The following is a 21,700-nucleotide window of genomic DNA, read 5'->3' on the forward strand; positions in this document are numbered from 1 at the left end:
ACTCTTATTATATTGAACGAAAAATCACTTTGTAGAGATGAACTTTAATTTACATATCAAGTTTATATAAACAGAGTCTACACTATATCCAATATACAGGATATTTCTCAAATCGTGATGTATGATTTTACGATTTCATATGCAAAAATAGTCTAAAAAAGAGTCTAAAACGTTGAAAAAGATTTTCATTCTTTAAATATGGGTATTTATTAAATAAATATATTTTTCAAATATGGTTATTTCCATAAGTAAAAAATCTAAAAGAATCCCGTTTCAGTCGATCTAACACTTACACCATCGGTCTAATAAATTTCTCACACTTCAAGTTCGATTTTTCTCGAGAACGAAGCGTACCGAATACACAAACATTTTTCCACGTGTATCGCGATTTAGCAAACACCCTCTCGATCTTCGGGCAGGTACATTCGATTAATAGTTCGAAAATTGAAGGAAAGATTCGTAGGGGAAAAAGAATCGAGGCTGTCGCTGATAGAAGTCTCACTCGGGGGCTTGACCTCTCGTTGACGCGAGCATAAAACAAACCGTCACGTCGCCTCTCTCGTGCCGGCCAGAAGAGAAGAGGACTAAAGAAGAGAAAAAGTAAGAAGAATTGGTGGCTGCCAGGCAGAAGAAACGAGAGGAGAAAGCCGGCGTATAACACCAGGTTAAGTCCCAGCTCGCAAAAGTACGGCCACGCCGTTTAATTTCGGCTTTCCTCGCGCCGAAAATATTCGCGCCACTTTCCGCGCCGGCATAGCTTCGCAGCTAACAGGGATTCCTACGGGGGACTGATGTCAGTTACCTAATTATAGTTGCATAGAAATCTGTAAGGGGACACCGCGACAGATCGGGCCGCGCCTTCTGCAACTCGGGTTGCAGTGAAAACGCGCAACAGACGCCCGCGCGCGCACGCACGCACGCACGCACGCGGAAGATTCTTTGCGTGCACGCGTGCACGCGTGCGTGCGTGCGTCGCCGCAGCTTCCGGATAAAGTCTGCACTCACGCTCGAAGACTTTTTCCATCGGAACTTTCCTCTTGCCGTTTCCTTCTTTTTGCCAATGAAAAGTTATTATCATTTCGTGAACCTTTGCTTTTGCGTCGACAGGTATTTTGTGTAAAATTAGACTGCAAATTTTTGTGCATCTATAGTATAAGATATATATTTATATATAGTATAATGTATATATAATAATATTAATATATTATTTTATAATTTGCGTGCAATTCTTATACTATATATATTATTATACAAAATATATATTGTACCATATATATATATATATAGTATAATATAGTATAATATATACAATAATATTAATATATATTTTATATAACAATATATATAGTATAAGAAACTGAGTTGTATAAGAAACACGTGCAATTCAGTTTTTTATGCTATATATATTATATAAAATATATATTATAAAATAATATTTTATATAATAATATATATAGGATAAGAAACTGAGTGGCACGCAATGTACACAGTGTGAAAAATATCCAGAATGCTTTCTATAGTGCGTAAAAATATTTTCCATCAAGGTTCTATTTTTCTTTTTCCCCATTTTGAAAAATATCTAAATTTTCAATATCTAATTATCAAAATTTTAAAATCTACATGAAAATCCACAGTCTAGTAATCTGTAATATAGTACAGTCTCGCTATTTTTTTTTAGTATTTTAATATAATTCAAATATTACTTCACTAGAACAGAATAGACTGATAGAGATATCTAGAGATATCCAAGAAATAAAAAGAAGTTCACATAAGAGATATTCAGAGTATAGGCTTCGTACGAACATTACAGATGAAAAATTTAACAAATCGTATCTTCTGTCGCTCGTAGAAGAGGAATTTTAAACTTCAATACCTCTTTAAACGATTGTAGAATGTTTGGATTAAACGCCTATATTTTCCATCTAGTTGAATATTTAACAACTACAAATGCTTGTGCGAAATCAAATCCTGATCAACAGATAAATGATAAATAGAAATACATAAATCACCTACGTTGATATTTCGTTTGTTCAATGTTAAAGAAATCACTACCTTGAATATTTTCTGCGAATAAAAATCCGCATTTTTTAAGAATTACTTTCCTAAAATCAAAGTGTCCTTTCGTATCGTTGATCTTTCAAATTTTCCTCCAGATGATTTTCACACATCAAATTCTCTCTCATAGAACGATCAACTAACAGTATCTCAAACGTGAATCTAAAAAACCACCAAAGCGTAAGCATTCGAGGACAAAAAAAAAAAAAACATAAATAAATACCGATCAAACCGAAATTCGATCAGATTGGATCCTCAGAACCTCGTTACACCTATCCTGTCCACCTCTAATAAGATCTAATATTTCCCGAGATTACCACTTCGATCGTACCACGAAAAGATTCGACGTTGATTAATGTCGGGCCATTAAGCAACCGGGCCTTGCTATTTCCGAGTGCGACATCGCGCAGAGAATGAGAGATTTCAATTGACCGTAGACTAATAAACCATCGTTCGGGGTCGACACGAACCATAACGATTCTCGCGTGCTAGCGTCTGTCGAGAAGTTGCGAGCGCGACGGTGTCTCGTTTGGAATTGGAACGGTCCGATTCGATTTTGGTATAACGGCCAAGAAATCAGATTTATGTACGGTTCTCGACCCGAGGCCCTCGAGCCGGACTTATTCTATTTCGAGTGATAGTTTGGCCACGAGCAGACCAGAAACACACGTAGCCGAAGAGAGAGAAGGGAATCTACGGAGATCGTGGCTGAGAGGCGTGAACGCGAGTCGAGGAAGTGAAGTTTCCATTATCGATTACGTCTTCGCGGGTCTCAGGTGCGGTCCGTGTGCGCGCGGTTATAAATCCGTGGAACGACGCACGACTCGACTCGACGACATCGGTAATCGATCCCTTTCACTCGCCACATCAATTCGCGTTACATAAATTCGACGATTAACGCGCGTTAATGGGACTTGGGTCTCTCTGCCGATAATATTCCAGTTACCTTTTAGTACGACAGAAGAAGTATTTTATTATTTTGCGATTACGAACTTTAACCTTTGATTTTCCCTTGGGGAATTTCTTACTTGATCTGTAACTCGTGTGGCGATGGTTGTGTCAGGTAGAGGAAAGTTTTATAATTTTATATTTGTATACTTTTATATTTTTATATTTATAGATTTTTATATTTTTATATTTCTATATTTCTATATTTTTATATTTCTATACTTTTATATTTGTATATTTCTATGTTTCTATACTTTTATATTTTTATATTTCTATATTTTTATATTTTTATATTTTTATATTTTTATATTTCTATATTTCTATATTTTTATATTTCTATATTTTTATGTTTCTATACTTTTATATTTCTATATTTCTATATTTTTAAATTTTTATATTTTTATATTTCTATATTTCTATATTTCTATATTTTTATATTTCTATACTTTTATATTTTTATATTTCTATATTTCTATACTTTTATATTTTTATATTTCTATATTTCTATATTTCTATATTTTTATATTTTTATATTTTATATTTCTATATTTCTATATTTCTATATTTCTATGTTTCTATACTTTTATATTTTCATATTTCTATATTTCTGTATATCCACATTTCCATATTTCTATATTTTTATATTTCTGTATATCCACATTTCCATATTTCTATATTTCTATTTGTAAAAAATAGTATTCTGAATTGATGGTAATGCGTGACACGTGTTTTCCAAAATATTATGAAAATATTAGATCTTAACTTGGTTTGCAACAGGTTCTTTTATATAAAAAAAAGTATATAAGAAAGTAACAAAAGTATATACATGTATATTAGTAGGAACTTTTTTCTCTATGAGAACCTGTTAAAGCTAAATTAAGATCTGACATTTTGGAAAATACGTATCATGTATGACTGCCAATATACATATACACAGTACTATCTTTAATCCACTTCTATTATCTTTTACAAATTTGAAGTCATAATCTCACTTATAGTCCACAGTACAATCTTTTACAAATTTGAAGACATTTTTCATCGATTTGGATAATCTTATATAGCGATTAAACGCGATGATATCACCTTCAAAGAATTAGGGAAAAAATTACGAGAGATAAAAGAAAGAATTGAAGATGCTTGTATTCATATGAGAAACGGACTTCATCGTGTTATGATTCATTTAAGATTTACTTTCCTTAGTTCGATAAAGATCAGGATTACTACCCTTTGTTCTCCCATTTTACTCTAATCGTTCATCTAAAGAGCGAATACCGCATATCTATGTGTTAAATTTAAGATTTAAAAAATGCGGAAAGGTTGAAGTACAAAAAAGAAAATTTGGCGAGAGTGCTATCGCGGTGGAAAATCAATGAACGCGCGCGCGGCGTAGGCAAATTGGCGCAATTATGAGGCGGTTGCAACAGCGCAAGTGGGTGCAGGAACGAAAGACAAAAGCACACCCTCGCGTACGTTCACCCGCCACGTTGGCTCCAGCACGTACTACACGTCTGGAATGATTGTGCAAATACTACATGATACTGCAATTTGCGAGTGAACCGTGCGCTTTCGTTTGGACGAACTCCCGGTACTCTCTCTCTCTCTCTCTCTCTTTCTCTTCTCGCGAATCATCGTCGTAAAGCCGTGGTTTAATTACGAGAAGCTGGAAAACTCTTTCCCTTCTGTATCCAAGGAATCGTGACTAAGGAACGAACGAACAACCCTCGTCCCTCGACAGACTTTACGTTCGTTCTCTTACTTCGGATTTCTTCCTTTCGAGACGCCTTTCGTAAATTGCCCCGTAAAAGAAAAAAAGCTATTAGTATCGAGCTTTTATTATTTAGAAATAGTATTTAGTATTATTACGAGATATAATATATTTAGAGATAGTATTTTTACGTATGTAGTACTATTAGTATTATTATGAGATATAATATATTTAGAGATAGTATTTTAGTATCCAATAATAACTCAGTTTTATTAAATTATTGCTCTTAAATTGAGAATTTTATTCAAATTAAATTTACTCAATTCTATTTAATTCTGATTTTATTAAAATTAAATTTGCTCAATTCTATTTAATTCTGATTTTTACGAATAAAGCCTTCCAATAACCGTAAAGATAATGTGCGAAGAAATGAGAGGAATTATACACGAATGCGCGAAGCTTCGAAATTTCGAGTGAACGTAAAATTCACAGATCGGAGCACGATTTAAATGTCCGTGATTTCAGCAAAATGAGAGAGTTCCAACTCACAATCGGCTCAAAGCTCGCAAGTTGAAATCGAGAACGGGCTTACGGAGCATTGACAACAACGCGCGACGATTTCACGGCGCGCGAGTGTGATTCGTCGCGGTGCGCGTTATGCGAACGAGGAGTTGAAAAGGAGTCGAACGGAAGGTGGAACAGCGTCGAGAACGGCGCGATCGTGAATCGAAAAGAAAAGTGGCGCTGTCGCTTTCGTTCGCCGCCGCTTTTGGGCAGAGGATTTCCCAGCTGCGGCGGAGAGACTCGTTGAATCTCGCGGTAGTGTGTCATTCTAAAAATAGAGGAGAGGTTGGAAGCGAGAGAGTTAGCCACGATCCGGGAGAGAGAGAGAAGGGAATCGTCTATAGTCCCGGTCGTGAACCCGAAGAACGACCTCGGAGAAACGCCGGCCAAAGAAAGGAACAAGAGAGAGAGAGAGAGAGAGAGAGAGAAGAAGAAGAGAGAGCTTTGTGTGTATGTGATCGCGCGCCTGCGTATACTCGCGCGAGATCGAGTCGCGAAAGAGATCGAGAAAGCGGGAGAAAAGGATCGACGAACGGATAGAAAGAGGATACGAGCAAACGTATATACAGAAGGAGAAGAAAGAAAGAAGCGAAGAAGAGAGAGAGAGAGAGAGAGAGAGAGAGAGGGAAAGATCGAATTAAAGAGACAGCGCGCGAAAGAGTTGAGAGGCACGACGACGACAGGCTTGAAAGCGTTCTGCGCGCTTTTAAATATCGCGTGCTCGCCACGGAGCATGGAAAAACTGGCGAGCGCGCATGCGCGGCACGGCGTTTGGGGGGAGGGGACGCTGTAGCACCGGCGCATGCGCGTTCCGAACCACTTTCTAATTTTACTGCGGCGCGGCTTAGTTTATACCAGAATCGGCCCGTTCTCTTTCTCTGTTTATAAATCGCGCTCTGCTGCTCCGGCCACGACGACGCTGGAATTTGTCAAGTAGATTTTTGACAGTGGTTTACTTAGAACGTTCTCATAGGTTCGATCAAAGGATAAAATTAGCCTGTTAATCGGCGAACTCGTGATCCAACAATCTCTTTCTCTCTTTCTCTCTCTCTCTCTCTCTCAGACACAGCTCTCTTTATTTACTTGGTGATTCTTTCACTTTCCTACGCGGCGTAAGTTTCAGAAATTCTTGGCCGACCAAAATAATGATAACTTATCTCTTCGAAGAACTTCGTTGAATCGAAGAACATAAACGATTTTAAATCCAAAAGTTCACGCTTCAGAGTTTCTCAGTTTGTAATGACGAAAAAATTTATGGGATAAACTATAAATTTATTTATGTAATGTTATAATTTTATTTTTAAATTGCGACTTTAGTATTAATTAATGACAGAAAAATTTTATAATTTATTATTTCATTTTAAAGATTATTATAAACTTATAAAGTTTATTATATATATAATTATTAAAAAAGGATTTTTAATTTTCAAAAATAAGATATAATGATTAAATTTGTAATGAATATATGTATAATATATTAATAATTAAACATATATATATATTTATTTTGCCTAGTTCCTTATATATATATATATATATATATATATATATATATATATATATAACTAGGCAAATTAAATATATTTACCTGTTTATCAAAAACATGTCCAAAAACCAGAATGCTTTTCGTGTCGATAACTCACGCAACGATACGTGCAATATATCGACGTCGACGAAACAGTTAGGTACCCCTTGAGTTGATTTACAGTTCCGCGTCATTTGGACAATTCGCTAAAAACGTCCACGCGACGCGAAATCGTAATTGCGACCGTTTAAAAGCCCCTGCGCTATAACCAAGCCAACCATCAGGCACAACTAGTTCGCAGTTAATACATCATCGTATTTAGGGGCACGTCGTCCTATTCTTTCCTATTCCAACTACATGCCTGACCCACGGTAACTCTAACGAGCCGGGGAGAACATCGATTAACGCTCGTTTCGGTGGTCATAAATTTTTGCGCGAAAATGCTCCGAGAATAAACTGCACGCGACCAAGTTGGAAACGTGTGCAACAAGACGACGTGACGCAAACAGAGCCTTTCAGGGCCTTTAAAGGTGCGTGCTCACTGTTGTTTGGGAATAATTCGCGAACAGTTTATCATCTGCTTGTATACTGTCCAAGAATCTTGTTCGTGGAACATGGTTCTCTGAAGCGTCTACTTTGATGTCTGATATATTAGCTTTTTGATAAACCTGCAGGCACTGAATCTCTCTCGTGCAACTTCCGCCAGAGATTATTTCGACGGTGCTGTGAATTTTGTAATTACGAATAAACAACGAAAAAAAAAAATTGACAATATCGATCATCGGTGATGATACAAAGCTATGAAAATTATTATTGAAATTGTTATTATCTATTGGGGGTTGCCATTAGGCTTGTTATTATTAATACTATCATCAATGTAATTTAAATTTACGGAAATTACCGAACAGACTAAATATCGTCAATATCAAGTTGTCGTCTCTGAAGGATTAAATAATACAATTTTAATACAATTTTAAGATAGTTACGACTGAAGTGTGGATTTTTATGGGAAATTTGATTAATCAAAAATGCACAATATATATACAAATAATGTATCTAAAGAACGACATTTATTATAACAAATTTTTATTTAAATTCTATTTTCAAAAATACACGAAAATCTATCGTCTAATTGCAGTACTCCCAACCCAAAAAAAAAAAAAAAAAAAAAAATAAAAAGAAAAGGATAAAAGGAACAACGATCGAGCTACATCTAACACCTAACATCTTAAAATAATTGGCTCTGCGCACTCGTCATGCTGGAACTTTTCTCCCGAACTGTCTGATCTGAGACATCCTCTCATATTCTCGCCGGTTCGTAAAAGTCGCGCGGCGTTGGCGAAACAACGCCGACTCCAGGAAGCCGGCCGGCGCGATATCCTTGAGCAGTTTCAGATTTCATTTTCGAAATACGTTTCGGTCGCCGCGGCATAAATACGCGAACGCACGGAATGGCTAATAATAGGAGGATTTGGCTTGGCAGCCAACAACGCGGCAGCGCTGCAACCGCTTCCTGAGTTCCATACGGCCGTATCTTCCGTTAACTTCGATGCACGCGCGCCAACAGGACACACACACAGTCGAGAGAGAGAGAGAGAAAGAGAGAGAGGGAGAGAATTAAAGAGATCCATCTCGCTGGCGCATTCTCTGCGCTAGTACCGCGGAGTATGCCGCGGAATTACGCGACGTGTTCATCTCGTTGTTCACCGAATCCGGAGCAATCTAAGAATAGAGCCTGCCTCCTCGTCTCCGTTGCCTCGACCTACCGTCTCTCCTCCGATATTCCTCCCCGCATATTTTCGTAATCGTCGGATCGCGGATGTTTATGCCGAGGGTGGAACATCGTCCAAATCCACGGCTGTATTAATAATCTTCGGCTGACTTTTAAAGGTTGAGCATCAACGAAAGTCGTGCACGATGCGAGAGGAGAGCAACGAGGGGTCCGAAGCACTTCGAACTGCTCAAATCCTTTCCCTCAACCCTTTTCTTTTTTTTTTTTTTATTAAAAATTCACGATACACTTTAGCCGTCAAGACGAGCTAGTTTTTCTACTCGATGGAATTATGGATATTTGTATATTGTATATGGAATTATGGATATTATTGTTGTTATTAAATAATTTATATACATATATATATATATATTATTAAATAATTTACATATATATTAAATAATTTATATATTACAATAATTAATATATTAAATGTATATATTACAATATATTAAATTTATATTAAATATTATAATATATTGTAATATATATAAATTTATATTAAATTATTTATATATATTACAATTTATATATATTATTAAATAATTTATATATATATATTACAAAATAATTTATATAAATAAGAAATTATCGTAGTAAAAGATCTTCCTCAATCTCTTGTAATTTGGAAAAGACAGACTGTAGACATAACTGGTCCCTAAAAATTTAAGGTTAGACCTTTGTTTGAAAAATTAAAGTTTATTTAAGAAAGATTCTACTTGAAAACAGATCAACGGACTCGAGGAAATGATCCAATCAATACGCATAATAATACACTTTGTGGGGTCCCGTTCAGTGGCACAAAGGATTAAACTCGATATCCCTGAAAATTTTGATAAAGACACGAGGAGTCCAACTAACATAATTCATTGATATCAAAGAAACTGTGGAACGTTCAAGTTGTCGTAAAACGAGTCAAAATTCTCAAGAGTTATCAAGTGCTTTCGAGCTTCGGATCGTAATGAAAGTGATCCAAAGTCTTCACACGTACAAAGTGGAACACGAACGAAAAGTTAAAAGTGTCTTGTACAAACTCCAAAACTAAATTCAGAGTCTCTCTTTCTCTCTCTCTCTCTCTCTTTCTGTCAGCGAATCTTAATCTCAACTTTTCGAAATACTCTGCGTATTTTTGCATCTTCAAGCCTCTTGTAAACACGTGCATAAAATCTACTAATAACTCATCCCTTGGTGCACCGTGTACGACGCAATTTCACAGCAATATGCACCGTGTCCAGAATGGAAACGATCGTCGTGGAATCTAATTCTGTCGTCAAATTAAACCGATCTCCCTTGCCCGAGCAACACCAGGAAAATTGTCCGTCCAGAAATACCCAGTGACCTTCTTCCGAATGGCTTGAAAAGGAGGCACGAAGCTGCGCAACCGGTCGTCGATCGGTTATCCAATCGTAACAGAGTCGGCAGAGAATTCCGCGTGGAATTACCAAACAAAACGTTGATCCATTACTTACGTCTCGTAAATCAATAGGGAGTAACGACAGGGAGGGCGCAGAGTTTCTCCCTCGAATTCTCGCTGTTAATTTTTTGATCGAGGTCGAACTCGTTGAGAGAAGTCAACGAACGCATTTCTACGACCGCGGCTTTTATGAACTCGCTATTAAGGCGAGTTTCGCATAACCATAAAACCATCGCTGCCGATGGTGATCTGCGACTCGACGTATTCAACCGTTTGCGGGTCACTCTCGACTTTTGTCGTTTTGTTTTTCTATTTTTCGGATTCCTCCGTAGATGAAAAATTTGCTAAAGCAAAATGACAAGACCAAATATGACGTGTGATATATACATGTATATATTCTAGAGGCAGTATTTAAATTTCACCAGAATATAGAAATTAATCCAAACCTTTTCAGATAATTAGATGTTAATTTTCAAAATATTTAGCACGACATATATATACAGGGTAGTACAAAAGGTAGTACAAAAAGTTTCTTTCCACCTCTTTCTTTTTAATAAAACGTCAAAATATAAGAAAACACTAATTTTATTAATTTCAAATTAAATGTAAGAAATATAAAAAAATATAAGAAAACACTAATTTTATTAATTTCAAATTAAATATAAGAAATATAAAAAAACTCTAATTTTATTAATTTTAAATTAAATATATGAAATATAAAAAATATAAGAAAATACTAATTTTATTAATTTCAAATTAAATATAAGAAATATAAGGAAACACTAATTTTATTAATTCCAAGTTAAATAAATGAAATATAAAAAAATATAAGAAAATACTAATTTTATTAATTTCAAATTAAATATAAGAAATATAAGAAAATATAAGGAAACACTAATTTTATTAATTTCAAATTAAATTTAAAATTACTTTAGATTTATTTTAGTAGAAAGTGATTTTGGCCCAGCCTATATTTCTAAATACTTTCACGTATATTTACCACCTTGTTAGATCAATGAGATCGCAAATATATCCCTTGCAACACGTGCAATATTTAAGACCTGTCTCTACTAATTGTGAGTCACTTCCAATTGAAAAACCGCGCAAACATCTGACCCAACGTTTTACCATTTTTCAGGTGTCCGACGGTGCGACTGTCCGACGACCCAGGCGCGCCAGAATGGCGGAGGTGGCGACGAAAAAGTCGATCAATGTCGTAAGTAGCAAAAAGAGCGAGGTGTGTAGTGTTCAGTCTAACAACGGTTTGATCCAGTTGGATAACATAACCGCGAGTAACAAGCAACTAATCTCGTTGTGTGACAACAACGACGACGAGGACGACCTAATCCTCACTAACAACACGCGTAACGAGTTGGACACCGACGACAAGAGCCTCCAGGAGCTGATCGAGAGCGAGCTGGCGCTGAGAATTTGCTCCAGCACCGAAGAGGAGACCGGCATCGAGACTGACAACGAGCAACAAGACGAGGTAACGCCGAACGAGCCAGAAACAGTGAAGAGGATCGTCTTGGACAGGCAGCAGGACGCCCTCGACGTTAACGCGGAGTTCATCGCGGCGGAAACGGAACACTCGGTGCTGGTGGAGAAACCGTACAGCTATCAGAATGGTCACATGTCGCCCGAGACGAAAATCTCCGACGATTCGTACGTTCGCGAGGAGACCGTGAAACCGGAACCGATCGCTGTGAGCAACCTCCCGGACGAGGAGGAGGAGGAGGAGGAGGAGGAGGAGGAGGAACAGGTGTTCGTCGAGCAGCCGGAAGTTGGCAGCGCAATACTAATCGAAGAAACAACGACAGACGACGTCGATCAATTGGCACGCGACAGCACGTCGGACGATGGCAAATTCCCGCAGATGGTGGAGAACGAGGATCCGTGTCCGAGTTGTCTCGTCCTTGGGTCCGCCGAGGCCACAGACAGGCTGCCGGAAGTGTCGAGCATGACCTACGAGCTGCTCGATTCTTCCTACGATCCCGTGATCGAAGAGGATCAGCTAGCCGCGACTTCGTCGCCTGTGGCCACTTACGTTGACAAGTATCAGCAGGAGAACGAGGCGATTCAGGCTATGATCGAATTCGAATCCGTGGAAACGAACATCGAGAAGGACGTAGGACAGAACCGTGAAACAGCGGAGGACGATAGTTTACGTAAGAAAGAGATCATCGCGGACACGTGGTCGGAACAGTCAGTTGAAACGGATGATCAACAATCCGGTCAGTTTTCGGACAATTTCGATCAATCGTTGTGCCAGGAAGACGTCGTCGCGCCTGAGACGCTGCCTGATCACAACAAACAGGCTGATCTCTTCGAACTCGCAGACACCGATTGCGACTGCAAGCAACTGGACGAGGTTAAAGAGCCATCGTTGGCGAACGATAAATCTTGTAGTTCGATGGAGGAGAAAATTCTCGAGGATCAGGAGGAGCCGTCCATTCCAGGGAAACTGGCCGAGGAGCCGGAGAAAGGAGAGGAAGAAGAGGAAGAAGAGGAGGAGGAGGAGGAGGAGGCGGCTCGAGGAACGCCGACTATGCAGTCAAGAAGCTTCGACGAGGGAACTTTGAGCCACTCGGAAAGCTGCTCGACAGACGCGGCCAGTACCCAGGAGTTCTTAGACACGGAACGCCGAGTGCTGAACGAGGAGAATTGCGATCAGTATCCTCACGAGGACGTGCAGGGCGTCCGCGAGAGCTCGACGACAGAAAGGGCCGATGGACGAACGAGGAATCTGCTGGATGAGGACGAGGAAGCGCGGATGAAGGAGGATGAGGCGAAGGAGGAGGGAAACGACAACACGGACGAGCAGAACGCGATCACGGAATCGTCCAGCGAGCTGTCCGTCTCGGAGCCGACTTTCATCGAGAAGACCGAGGTGGTGATATCCGAGAGCAGCGTGAAAATAGTCTCCGAGACGACGCAGTGCCTCGAGATCGAGAACGAAGCGGAACCGGTGGACGAGGAACAGCTTCAAAGCCACGAGCTCGTGTCGCCGGCTCGCGCACCGCTCGCTACCCCGGACGACGAGACCAGCGACGTTTCTAACGCCGGTGACGTAAGTGTTGCTCCTTTTGCCTACGCTAATCACCGACGACGATTAGGATCGAGATACAGTAAGTCGTACGTTGTGCTTTGTGAGTTCTTTTCAGCCCCTCTAACTTCTCTGACCAAACGCTTGACACTCGTTCTTACGAGAGAGAGATGTGCTGCTCGATTGACGATTCATTGATAAAGGATCTTTGGACGTCGCTCGCAGAAATTTTGAAAAATATATGTCGAGTAATTAGTTCGGGAAATCATAAAATGTGTACAAATTTCTGTAGACGCATATTTTTTTATGAATTTCGTAGTGATACGCTCTTTCGATTCGTCATCGATCAAAATATGTACGTTCTATCGTCAATTGAGTAGTATCTCTTAGTTAACAGGAATGATTTCGTTGTCGTTACGTGGCGTTGAGTGTGTGTCGTTTTTCACTGACTAAATAACGTAAGATACCGAAGAAGAAAATTTCATTAGATTGATATATGCATATTTATACATAGATTCAGAATAGATTTATATATATATATGTATATATATATATATATACTGTACTATACAGATTTATGTAATATATAAAATATATATTTAAATATTATAATTTATAATTTACAATTTATATTAATATATATATTATATTTAATATATTAAAACAGATTTATATATATATATATATATATATATATATACACACACTGTACTATACAGATTTATATATCTGTAATATATATAAATCTATATAGTATATATATATATATATTATATATTATACATATTGTTCGGCCTTACCGAACACAATGGGGATGAAATTCGTACCGCGAACTACAAACTCATCGAGCCAGGGGAAGCAATTTTCTAATTTTTAATTTCTCGACGGCAGGGATCTCCCGTGACCATATTTCATATTCTTCGTTATTTCGTTTCTTCTATTGTAGTCATACCAGACTATTAATTCCAAGGCTCGATAAGTTTCTTCACTGCAATGGTCCCTATCACAAACGAACTCGAAAAAGAGATGCAAAAAATAAATTCATCGAGCCAAGAATAAAACTTTCAGATTCACTAGTTTCTCCACAGCAGGGATTTCCCTTACTTCATGTTTTTTCCCTTACTTTTATCTCGTTGCTGCATATCATGCCCGACTCTCAATTCTAAGGCTCGGTAAGTGTCTTTATCGCAACTTTTCTACGACATCCATAAATCCAAGACATATTGCGAGAGACACATCCTCGGAAAGTGCAAATACTACTTTCTGGGACCGATCTTGCTCACATCTGGAAGCAACTAGCATACCTCCCTAATCCTGTAATCCATAATATTGTAAGGCCAACGTACAAGGAAAATAGACAGTTAATATTTTTGGCAATCGCGCAGTGCGCACAGAAGTAACCTATCGACGTACGACAGTTCACGATTCGTCTATCAAACTCACTCAAATCTTATCATTTTACGAATTCAAGCTCTCTCTTACGACAATCTACATTCCTCAATCATGCCGATCCAACCGCAACACAACTCTCCCTTGAACCAGGGGAACCTGACTTTCATTAACGTTGAAAGAGCAGCAAGCCACCGATCTGTTCAACGCGACTTATACATCGAAGTCAGATCGACACGCAACATATATAACATATAGATTTGTATATATATATATATAGATTTTCATATATATAGTACAAGAGAAAATACAGCAAACAGCTTGAAAGCTAATTAATCGACAATCGGCATTTACCGTCTTCGATTGACCAAATAACGCGGACAGATTAGGTTCAAATCGGAAGGTCGAAGATCAACGCGTACAGCTTTGAAGGTAATTCGGCCGGCTATACGTTGTTTCCGGGCAAAGTTGTTTCGTAGCGAATCGATGGCACCAACGTGTCGCGTCACGAAGTGACAGTGTTATTCGCGTTCCTGCCGAGTGTTGTTGAGTAATGCTTGCAAACGCGAGCCATTCCGCTTTTCCTGCCGGCACTCTGCAACACTAATTACACCCGTTGCTCGTGCTCCCACGCATATTTCGTGGCGGCAATAATTAATCTCGTTAACCAGGTAGCCGCGCGTCGTCCTTTCGATTCGCGACAATGCTCTTTATTCCCCCCTTTTTTTTTTTTTTTTTTTTAAATAAAAATATATATCTAGAGTTAAACTACAAAGGCTTAACTAACTGGCTCGCAACCACTTTCATTCTCCGTTATTTCTCTTCATTGACACCGAGGCGAAGAATACGACAACGCGAGTCGGAGCCCGGTCGTTCATTCCGCACGACCCACGGGCCCGAGTGAGAGTACGGACGAATGTAGTTCACGGCTACGGAACGGAATTACGGCTAGCCGAAACTCGACAAGCCGGCAATTAAACGTCGGTACACGCGTGGCAAATCAGGTTCTGGATAAGTATCGAGACTCGCGGCCGATCTGGTCGTTGCGCGTAATCGCGAACAGTTTTCTAGTAGCGTAAAATGTTGAAACAACGCGTTTTCGCGCGTCGATACTATATAGGCTTAAATAGAAGCTTACTTGGACGAGACAAAAAAATGTTCTTACAGAACAGATGTTCTTACAGAATAATTGGCAAGTTGTAAATTGTTATATGAACGTTTTTGTTTAAACTTAGTTTACTATAATATAATAAGAATATATATAATACTATATATATAATTACTATAATATAACAATTAATAATATATATTGTATTATATAATATATATATAATACAAACTATGAATAATATAATTGATATAGAAATTAATTTTTAAATTTCACAACTCATAAATTTACTAGTTTTAGTGTAATTTGCCAAATTTCACTGGCAATATTAATCATCTATACACAGCTATTTACTTCGGTTGAAAATTTGAGAACTAATAAATAATTAACAATATCAAATTTTTATAATTTTTATAATTATTGTATTGATGAAATACAGTAATGGATATATGAATATTTATATAACTCTCAAGTTATAAATAATAATATATAATACACTTAAGTTGTACTTAATATATAATATACCTAAGTTATAAATAATAATATATAATACACAAAAATTTTTAAATTTCACAACTCATAAATTTACTAGTATTAGTGTAATTTGCCAAATTTCACTGGGAATATTAATCATCTATAAACAGCTATTTACCTCAGTTGAAAATTTGAGAACTAATGATTGTTAATAAATAATTAACAATATCAAATTTCTATAATTTTTATAATTATTGTATTGATGAAATACAGTAATGAATATTTATATAACTCTCAAGTTATAAATAATAATATATAATACACTTAAGTTGTACTTATTATTTAAGTATATTATATAATACTTAATATATAATATACCTAAGTTATAAATAATAATATACAAAAATTTTTAAATTTTACAACTGACTTGCAGTTCGCAAACTTGCCAAATTTCACCAATGACATTAACTGCTCTACAAACTGTTTCAGTTAAAAATCTAAAAACTAATGACTGTTCATAAATAATTAATAATTTTTATTTATTAATATCTTTTTTACTTTTATTGAAACAGTTACGAAAAGTTAACTCAAGAGTTGGAAGAATTTTTACAACCTTCCCAACAAATATTTTCTTTCCCTCCGAATCGAAACTTTCAACTTTCAATTTACGAGATAAAAAATTATCGAAGCTTTTACTTTCGAAGGAGGAAAGTGTGTTCGGACCAATTAAGTTGCGCGTCCCGAATCGATTGACAGCCACCAATGCCTTTGAGATAACGTTGTTCGACGGAAGAAGGGGAAACAACGAGTTGAACGTACCTCGACGACGCGAATAGAACACGAGCACGATAATTCACGGGCCTCACGTGAACAGATGAACGCGTACCGGAAGCAATCCGCTCGTTTATCAAGACGACGCTACGAAACCGAGTTATCAGGCAGCCGGTTCAACGACCACCGCCCATGCGGCGTAACCTATTCCGCTGGAGACTAGCTTGACCGAGATCGAGGTCGCGACAAACTTCTAAATCGAATGCGAACGAAATTTTCCACTTAAAAGTTTCGAATCCCAACGTCCACGACATTGAACTTTCTGAGAAGAATTAGAATTATGGTAGCAGCGAGCTAAATCTCTCAAGGTTGTGACAAACTTTCCAATGGAATTTCCGATGAAAATGGAAATTCCATTTGGATTCTAAGGATCTGAACTTTTTCAACGTCGAGCGCTCGCAGTTGGAATTTTCTTACGTTGAACGTTAGAATTTGTCGAACGTAGAAATTCGAATTTTTTGTTCTTTTAATTTGCAGAGTATTTATTAGAGTTTCGGAATTAGAGTGTAGTGTTTTTTTTTAATATTTTTCAAAATTTTGGTTTCGAAATCTTAACTTAAATATCTAGGGATCGATGAAACCCGACTTGAAAATCAAAATTAACACTTTTTCAAAATTTTGGTTTCGAAATCTTAACTTAAATATCTAGGGATCGATGAAACCCGACTTAAAAATCAAAATTAACACTTTTTCAAAATTTTGGTTTCGAAATCTTAACTTAAATATCTAGGGATCGATGAAACCCAACTTGAAAATCAAAATTAACACTTTTTAAAAATTTTGGTTTCGAAATCTTAACTTAAATATCTAGGGATCGATGGAACCCAACTTAAAAATCAAAATTAACACTTTTTCAAAATTTTGGTTTCGAAATCTTAAACCTAAATATCTATAGATCAAACCTGAAAATCAAAATCAATAGTTTCTCAACATTTAGGTTTCCTATAAATCCTAACCTCCAAATATCCAAAGAAAGGAAGCGTCTCGAGGTTAAATTTTATTTCAGAAGATCGTTGATCGATAGAATTTACAGCCGTTCGTTCGTCGAAAGCCTGTAAATCCCAAAACTCCGACAGAAATCTTGGAGATATCGAAATAACAACAAAGATCGGTACTTTCGTACGCCGATCTCTCAAGGTCGCGGCTCCGTGACGCTCAACTGTCAAGGCCGAAGCTTTTCCACACACTTCCGCCGTTGTCTACGGTAAATGAAGAACGCGATTCACTTCCTGAATCGCGGGACGATCGAGCAAAGTTTCCAGTTATCGCCGCTTCGGATACCGGTTTTCTCCATCGAACGCGTCGCGATCAAACGCCTGACTCCCACACACGCGTGAAACTGGCGACGTCGAGAGAGAGAGAGAGAGAGAGAGAGAGAGAGAGAGAGAGAGAGAGAGAGAAAGAAAAAAAAGAGAGAAACACTGAACGAACGCGCGCACGTTACACGTTTACACGTTTACACGTCGCGGGCATAGAGTAGATCGAGGTCGATCTCGAAACGAAGAGGCGTCGACCAATCCTGAGGCACTGTCTGCTGTTGGATCGGCTTGTGTACCTTTCCGTTCTGCTGTTCTGAACACCGTCTATTCCCCTCGTGTTTCACCTGGCCACCCGTACGCGGCCAACCGTCTCCCTGTGTCCGGTAGAAACGGCCAATCGCGGAAATCCAACGTATCCCCCACGTATTACCTCCGTCGCTGTCCACGCTTTGGAGAGCACCGAGTTTCCTGAACCTGGCCAGGTTCTCCCGAACGTCTGCCAGACATCTTCCGTGTCGTGGATCTAGCGGTTCCTCGAACGTCTCGATCCGAGGATGATCATCGGTCAGGTAGGAATTTGAAAAAAAAAAGAAAAAGAAAAAAAACAACAAACACTCGTTTCTCGGTTGACGAGAATCACTCGTCTGGTGATTCTTCCGCATCTTTTTCATCTGGTTCCATTTCGTTCTCGTTTGTTTGGTGCTTGTCTCGCGTGTAAATTCGACGATGGGTGAAACTTTGGCAAACTGGGGAATTTAAGAATGTTTAAAACTTTACGTAAGTAGGTTTAGTTTTAGTTTACGTGAAACTAATTTTTTTTCTTCTGTTTTCTTTTTTTTTTTTTTTTTTTTTTTTTTTTACTGAAAAATGACTTTAGAGATGATAATACTTCTACTCTAATGAGAGGGCCTGACTTTTACACTTTTCGTATCGTGAATATTCATGAAACCGACTCAGAAACGTGTTCCTAGTTTTCTATACACGATTTTCAAACGTTGCTGCTCGTAGATGCAAGAAAAAAAAAAATTCAATCAAAAGTTGTACTGTTGCACAATAATATTGTAAAATTAATGTTGCGCGAGATAAATGTTTCTCTTTTAATTTTTCACGATACAGCTCATAAAGTTGACTTTCATAAACTTTTAACGTTACCTTTTCTTCTCCACTATATACAATTTCATAAATATTAATATAACGTAAAAAAAAAATCAAGATTCCTTCGAGTAGACGTTCTCGCCCATAAGATCATTTTCCAGGAAAAGAAATTGTTCCGTAGCGCGTAAACTGCAACTCGCGTAAAGTTTTGAAATTTCTTAAATTTTCCAGTCGTTTGAACGTTTCTTCGCAATACCGTGCTAAGGTTATTGAACCGGAGTCGTCGACTCTTCCTTTCTATCTCTTCGTCTATCTCGACTTTTTCGAACTCCACTCTCGTTTCTCGTGTACGTTCAAATTTTTCCAAATTTCTCTTCCCCGCTGTTTGAATTTTTCCATCTGACGCTCCATAGATTGAAATAGATCCGTAATTCTTCAATTTTTTTTTTTTTTTACAAATTAAAGTACACAGAAATAAAATTAATTTGTCGACTTGACTTTGTGTTGTACAGAATGGGCTACTGAAATAGATCCGTAATTCTTCAATTTTTTTTTTTTAAAGTACACAGAAATAAAATTAATTTCTCCTCATATTTTATTTAAAAAAAAAAAAGAAATAGGTGGGAAGAAACTTCTGGCCCACCCTGTATAAATCTAACACTCGCGTGACATGGTCGTATCGTCACTAACGGTCACAGTGTGTTAATTATCGTGCACACACGACGCGGGAAACACCATCTTCATTTACTTGAATTTCCTTTTTCCACCTCACACACGCTTCTCCGCATGAATCCGATCTCTGACGATATTGTATTTAACCTTAAGACTTTCGTCTGCCTTTAGAAGGTACATCGTCGATTTAATTGCATCCTCCTCGGGTGATTTATCCCGCAGTTACCGTCTTATCGGTAAAGCGACCACGCTCCTCCCGAACGTTTCCCGTTTGCGCGCGATTTTTTCCGATCGGTATCGCACCGTCTGTCTGAGCCAGCGCTAAAGGGATCCTAAAAGGAACACGTTCTCCTTCTCTCTGCATTCCCTTAGACTCCCCCTCCCCCTCCCCTTCGTGGCTGTTCCTTGCGATTCTTCCGTCAGCTTTCGTCGACCTCGTTACCAAGGTAGATGCGCGTCGTCTAGCAGTCGGTTCTCGGCCCGGTGAACGAAGGATCTGCTCGATCTTTCGTCGAAATTTTCGAGTATTTCCCAACGAGAACGCAACGCAGTGTTTTAAGATCGTTGACGTTAGAACCTACCGACGACTGAAGCATAAAATTTCCATCGGAGACATCCATCTTAACCCCTTGCGCTGGCGACTGGTTCGCGCGGACCATAACGAGTGACCGAACCGTATACAATAATTTGTCGCTTTCTTTTTGAACTCGTCGGTATGATATCACTGTAGATAGAAATTGTTATAGGGAGTAATAAATTTATTACTTGTTTTGCTTGGGTTTAGTATTATATAGTATTTAATATTATATATATTGGGTTATATATAGTATTATATATTTATTGTATATTTATTTATTATATATTTATTATACATATTGGGTTATATATAGTATTATATATTTATGGTATATTTATTTATTATATATATTTATCATATTTATTTATTATATTATGGTATATTTATTTATTATATATTTTTATCACATTACATATATTATATATATATTGAGTTATATATAGTATTATATATTTATTGTATATAATAGTATATTATATTAAGTATATTTATATTTTAATATTTACATAATTATTACATATAATATAATATAATATGATATATGTAATATATGAATATATATACTATATATATATTATAATATAACTAATTATAATATAATTATAATATAACTGAGAAAATATTGCAATTTTGGGACAAATAGTTCTCAACGTGCGTGGCACGTCATTCCAGCGCAAGTGGTTAAAAATAAAAAAAAATATAAAGAAATAGAGAAACTTTATAATACAAGCCTCTATTCATACATTTTACAATAAGTTATTTAAATCTTTAAAAATACACTGCTTTTACGTCTCGTAGAGTGTCTAACAAAAATTATAAATTGGCCGTTTTTTGACCACTTTGGTAGTTGCAAGTGTCTGAAAAGATTTTCAAATACAAACATGCCCCGGCGAGTTTGAAATTCATTCGAACGGGCATCAATTCGTGGGTGTGTTCCCAAGGTGCGAGAAAGTGAGACGGATTAGAATCAGCTTCGAGGAGGAGGCTCACGTGAGGGAAGAGCGACGATTTTCCACGGTACGTGTGAACCTCTTACGTCGTTTCCTCTCGAAAATTACGAGAGATCTTCGGCGGTTTTTAACCTCTTGCGCTGGTTAACGACGTGCCAATTCTTTGTTCCAAAGTTGCAATATTTTCTCAGTTTTCTAAGTGTATTTAAGTATAACCCAGGCAACAACAAATAGTAAATTTACTACTTATCAATAATTTCTATCCAGTGATATCACATATCGACGAGTTCAAGAAGATAGCGACGAATTATTGTATA

At 37.4% G+C, this 21,700-nt stretch overlaps 1 protein-coding gene across 15 annotated transcripts in view; it reads left to right on the forward strand.

Moving 5' to 3' along the window:
• LOC122533140 (xin actin-binding repeat-containing protein 2) overlaps positions 1 to 21,700 on the forward strand; it is a 124,875-nt gene that overhangs the window by 53,544 nt on the left and 49,631 nt on the right. For all 15 annotated transcript variants that reach the window (XM_043662546.1, XM_043662552.1, XM_043662548.1 and 12 more), the window contains exon 2: positions 11,121 to 13,052. In XM_043662546.1, the coding sequence (XP_043518481.1) occupies positions 11,163 to 13,052 (1,890 nt within the window). In that variant the 5' untranslated portion in view covers positions 11,121 to 11,162. The remainder of the gene's footprint in view (positions 1 to 11,120; positions 13,053 to 21,700) is intronic.

Source organism: Frieseomelitta varia, unplaced genomic scaffold (genome assembly GCF_011392965.1).
Source record: "Frieseomelitta varia isolate USP_RPSP 00005682 unplaced genomic scaffold, Fvar_1.2 scaffold_498, whole genome shotgun sequence".
Classification (NCBI taxonomy): domain Eukaryota; kingdom Metazoa; phylum Arthropoda; class Insecta; order Hymenoptera; family Apidae; genus Frieseomelitta; species Frieseomelitta varia.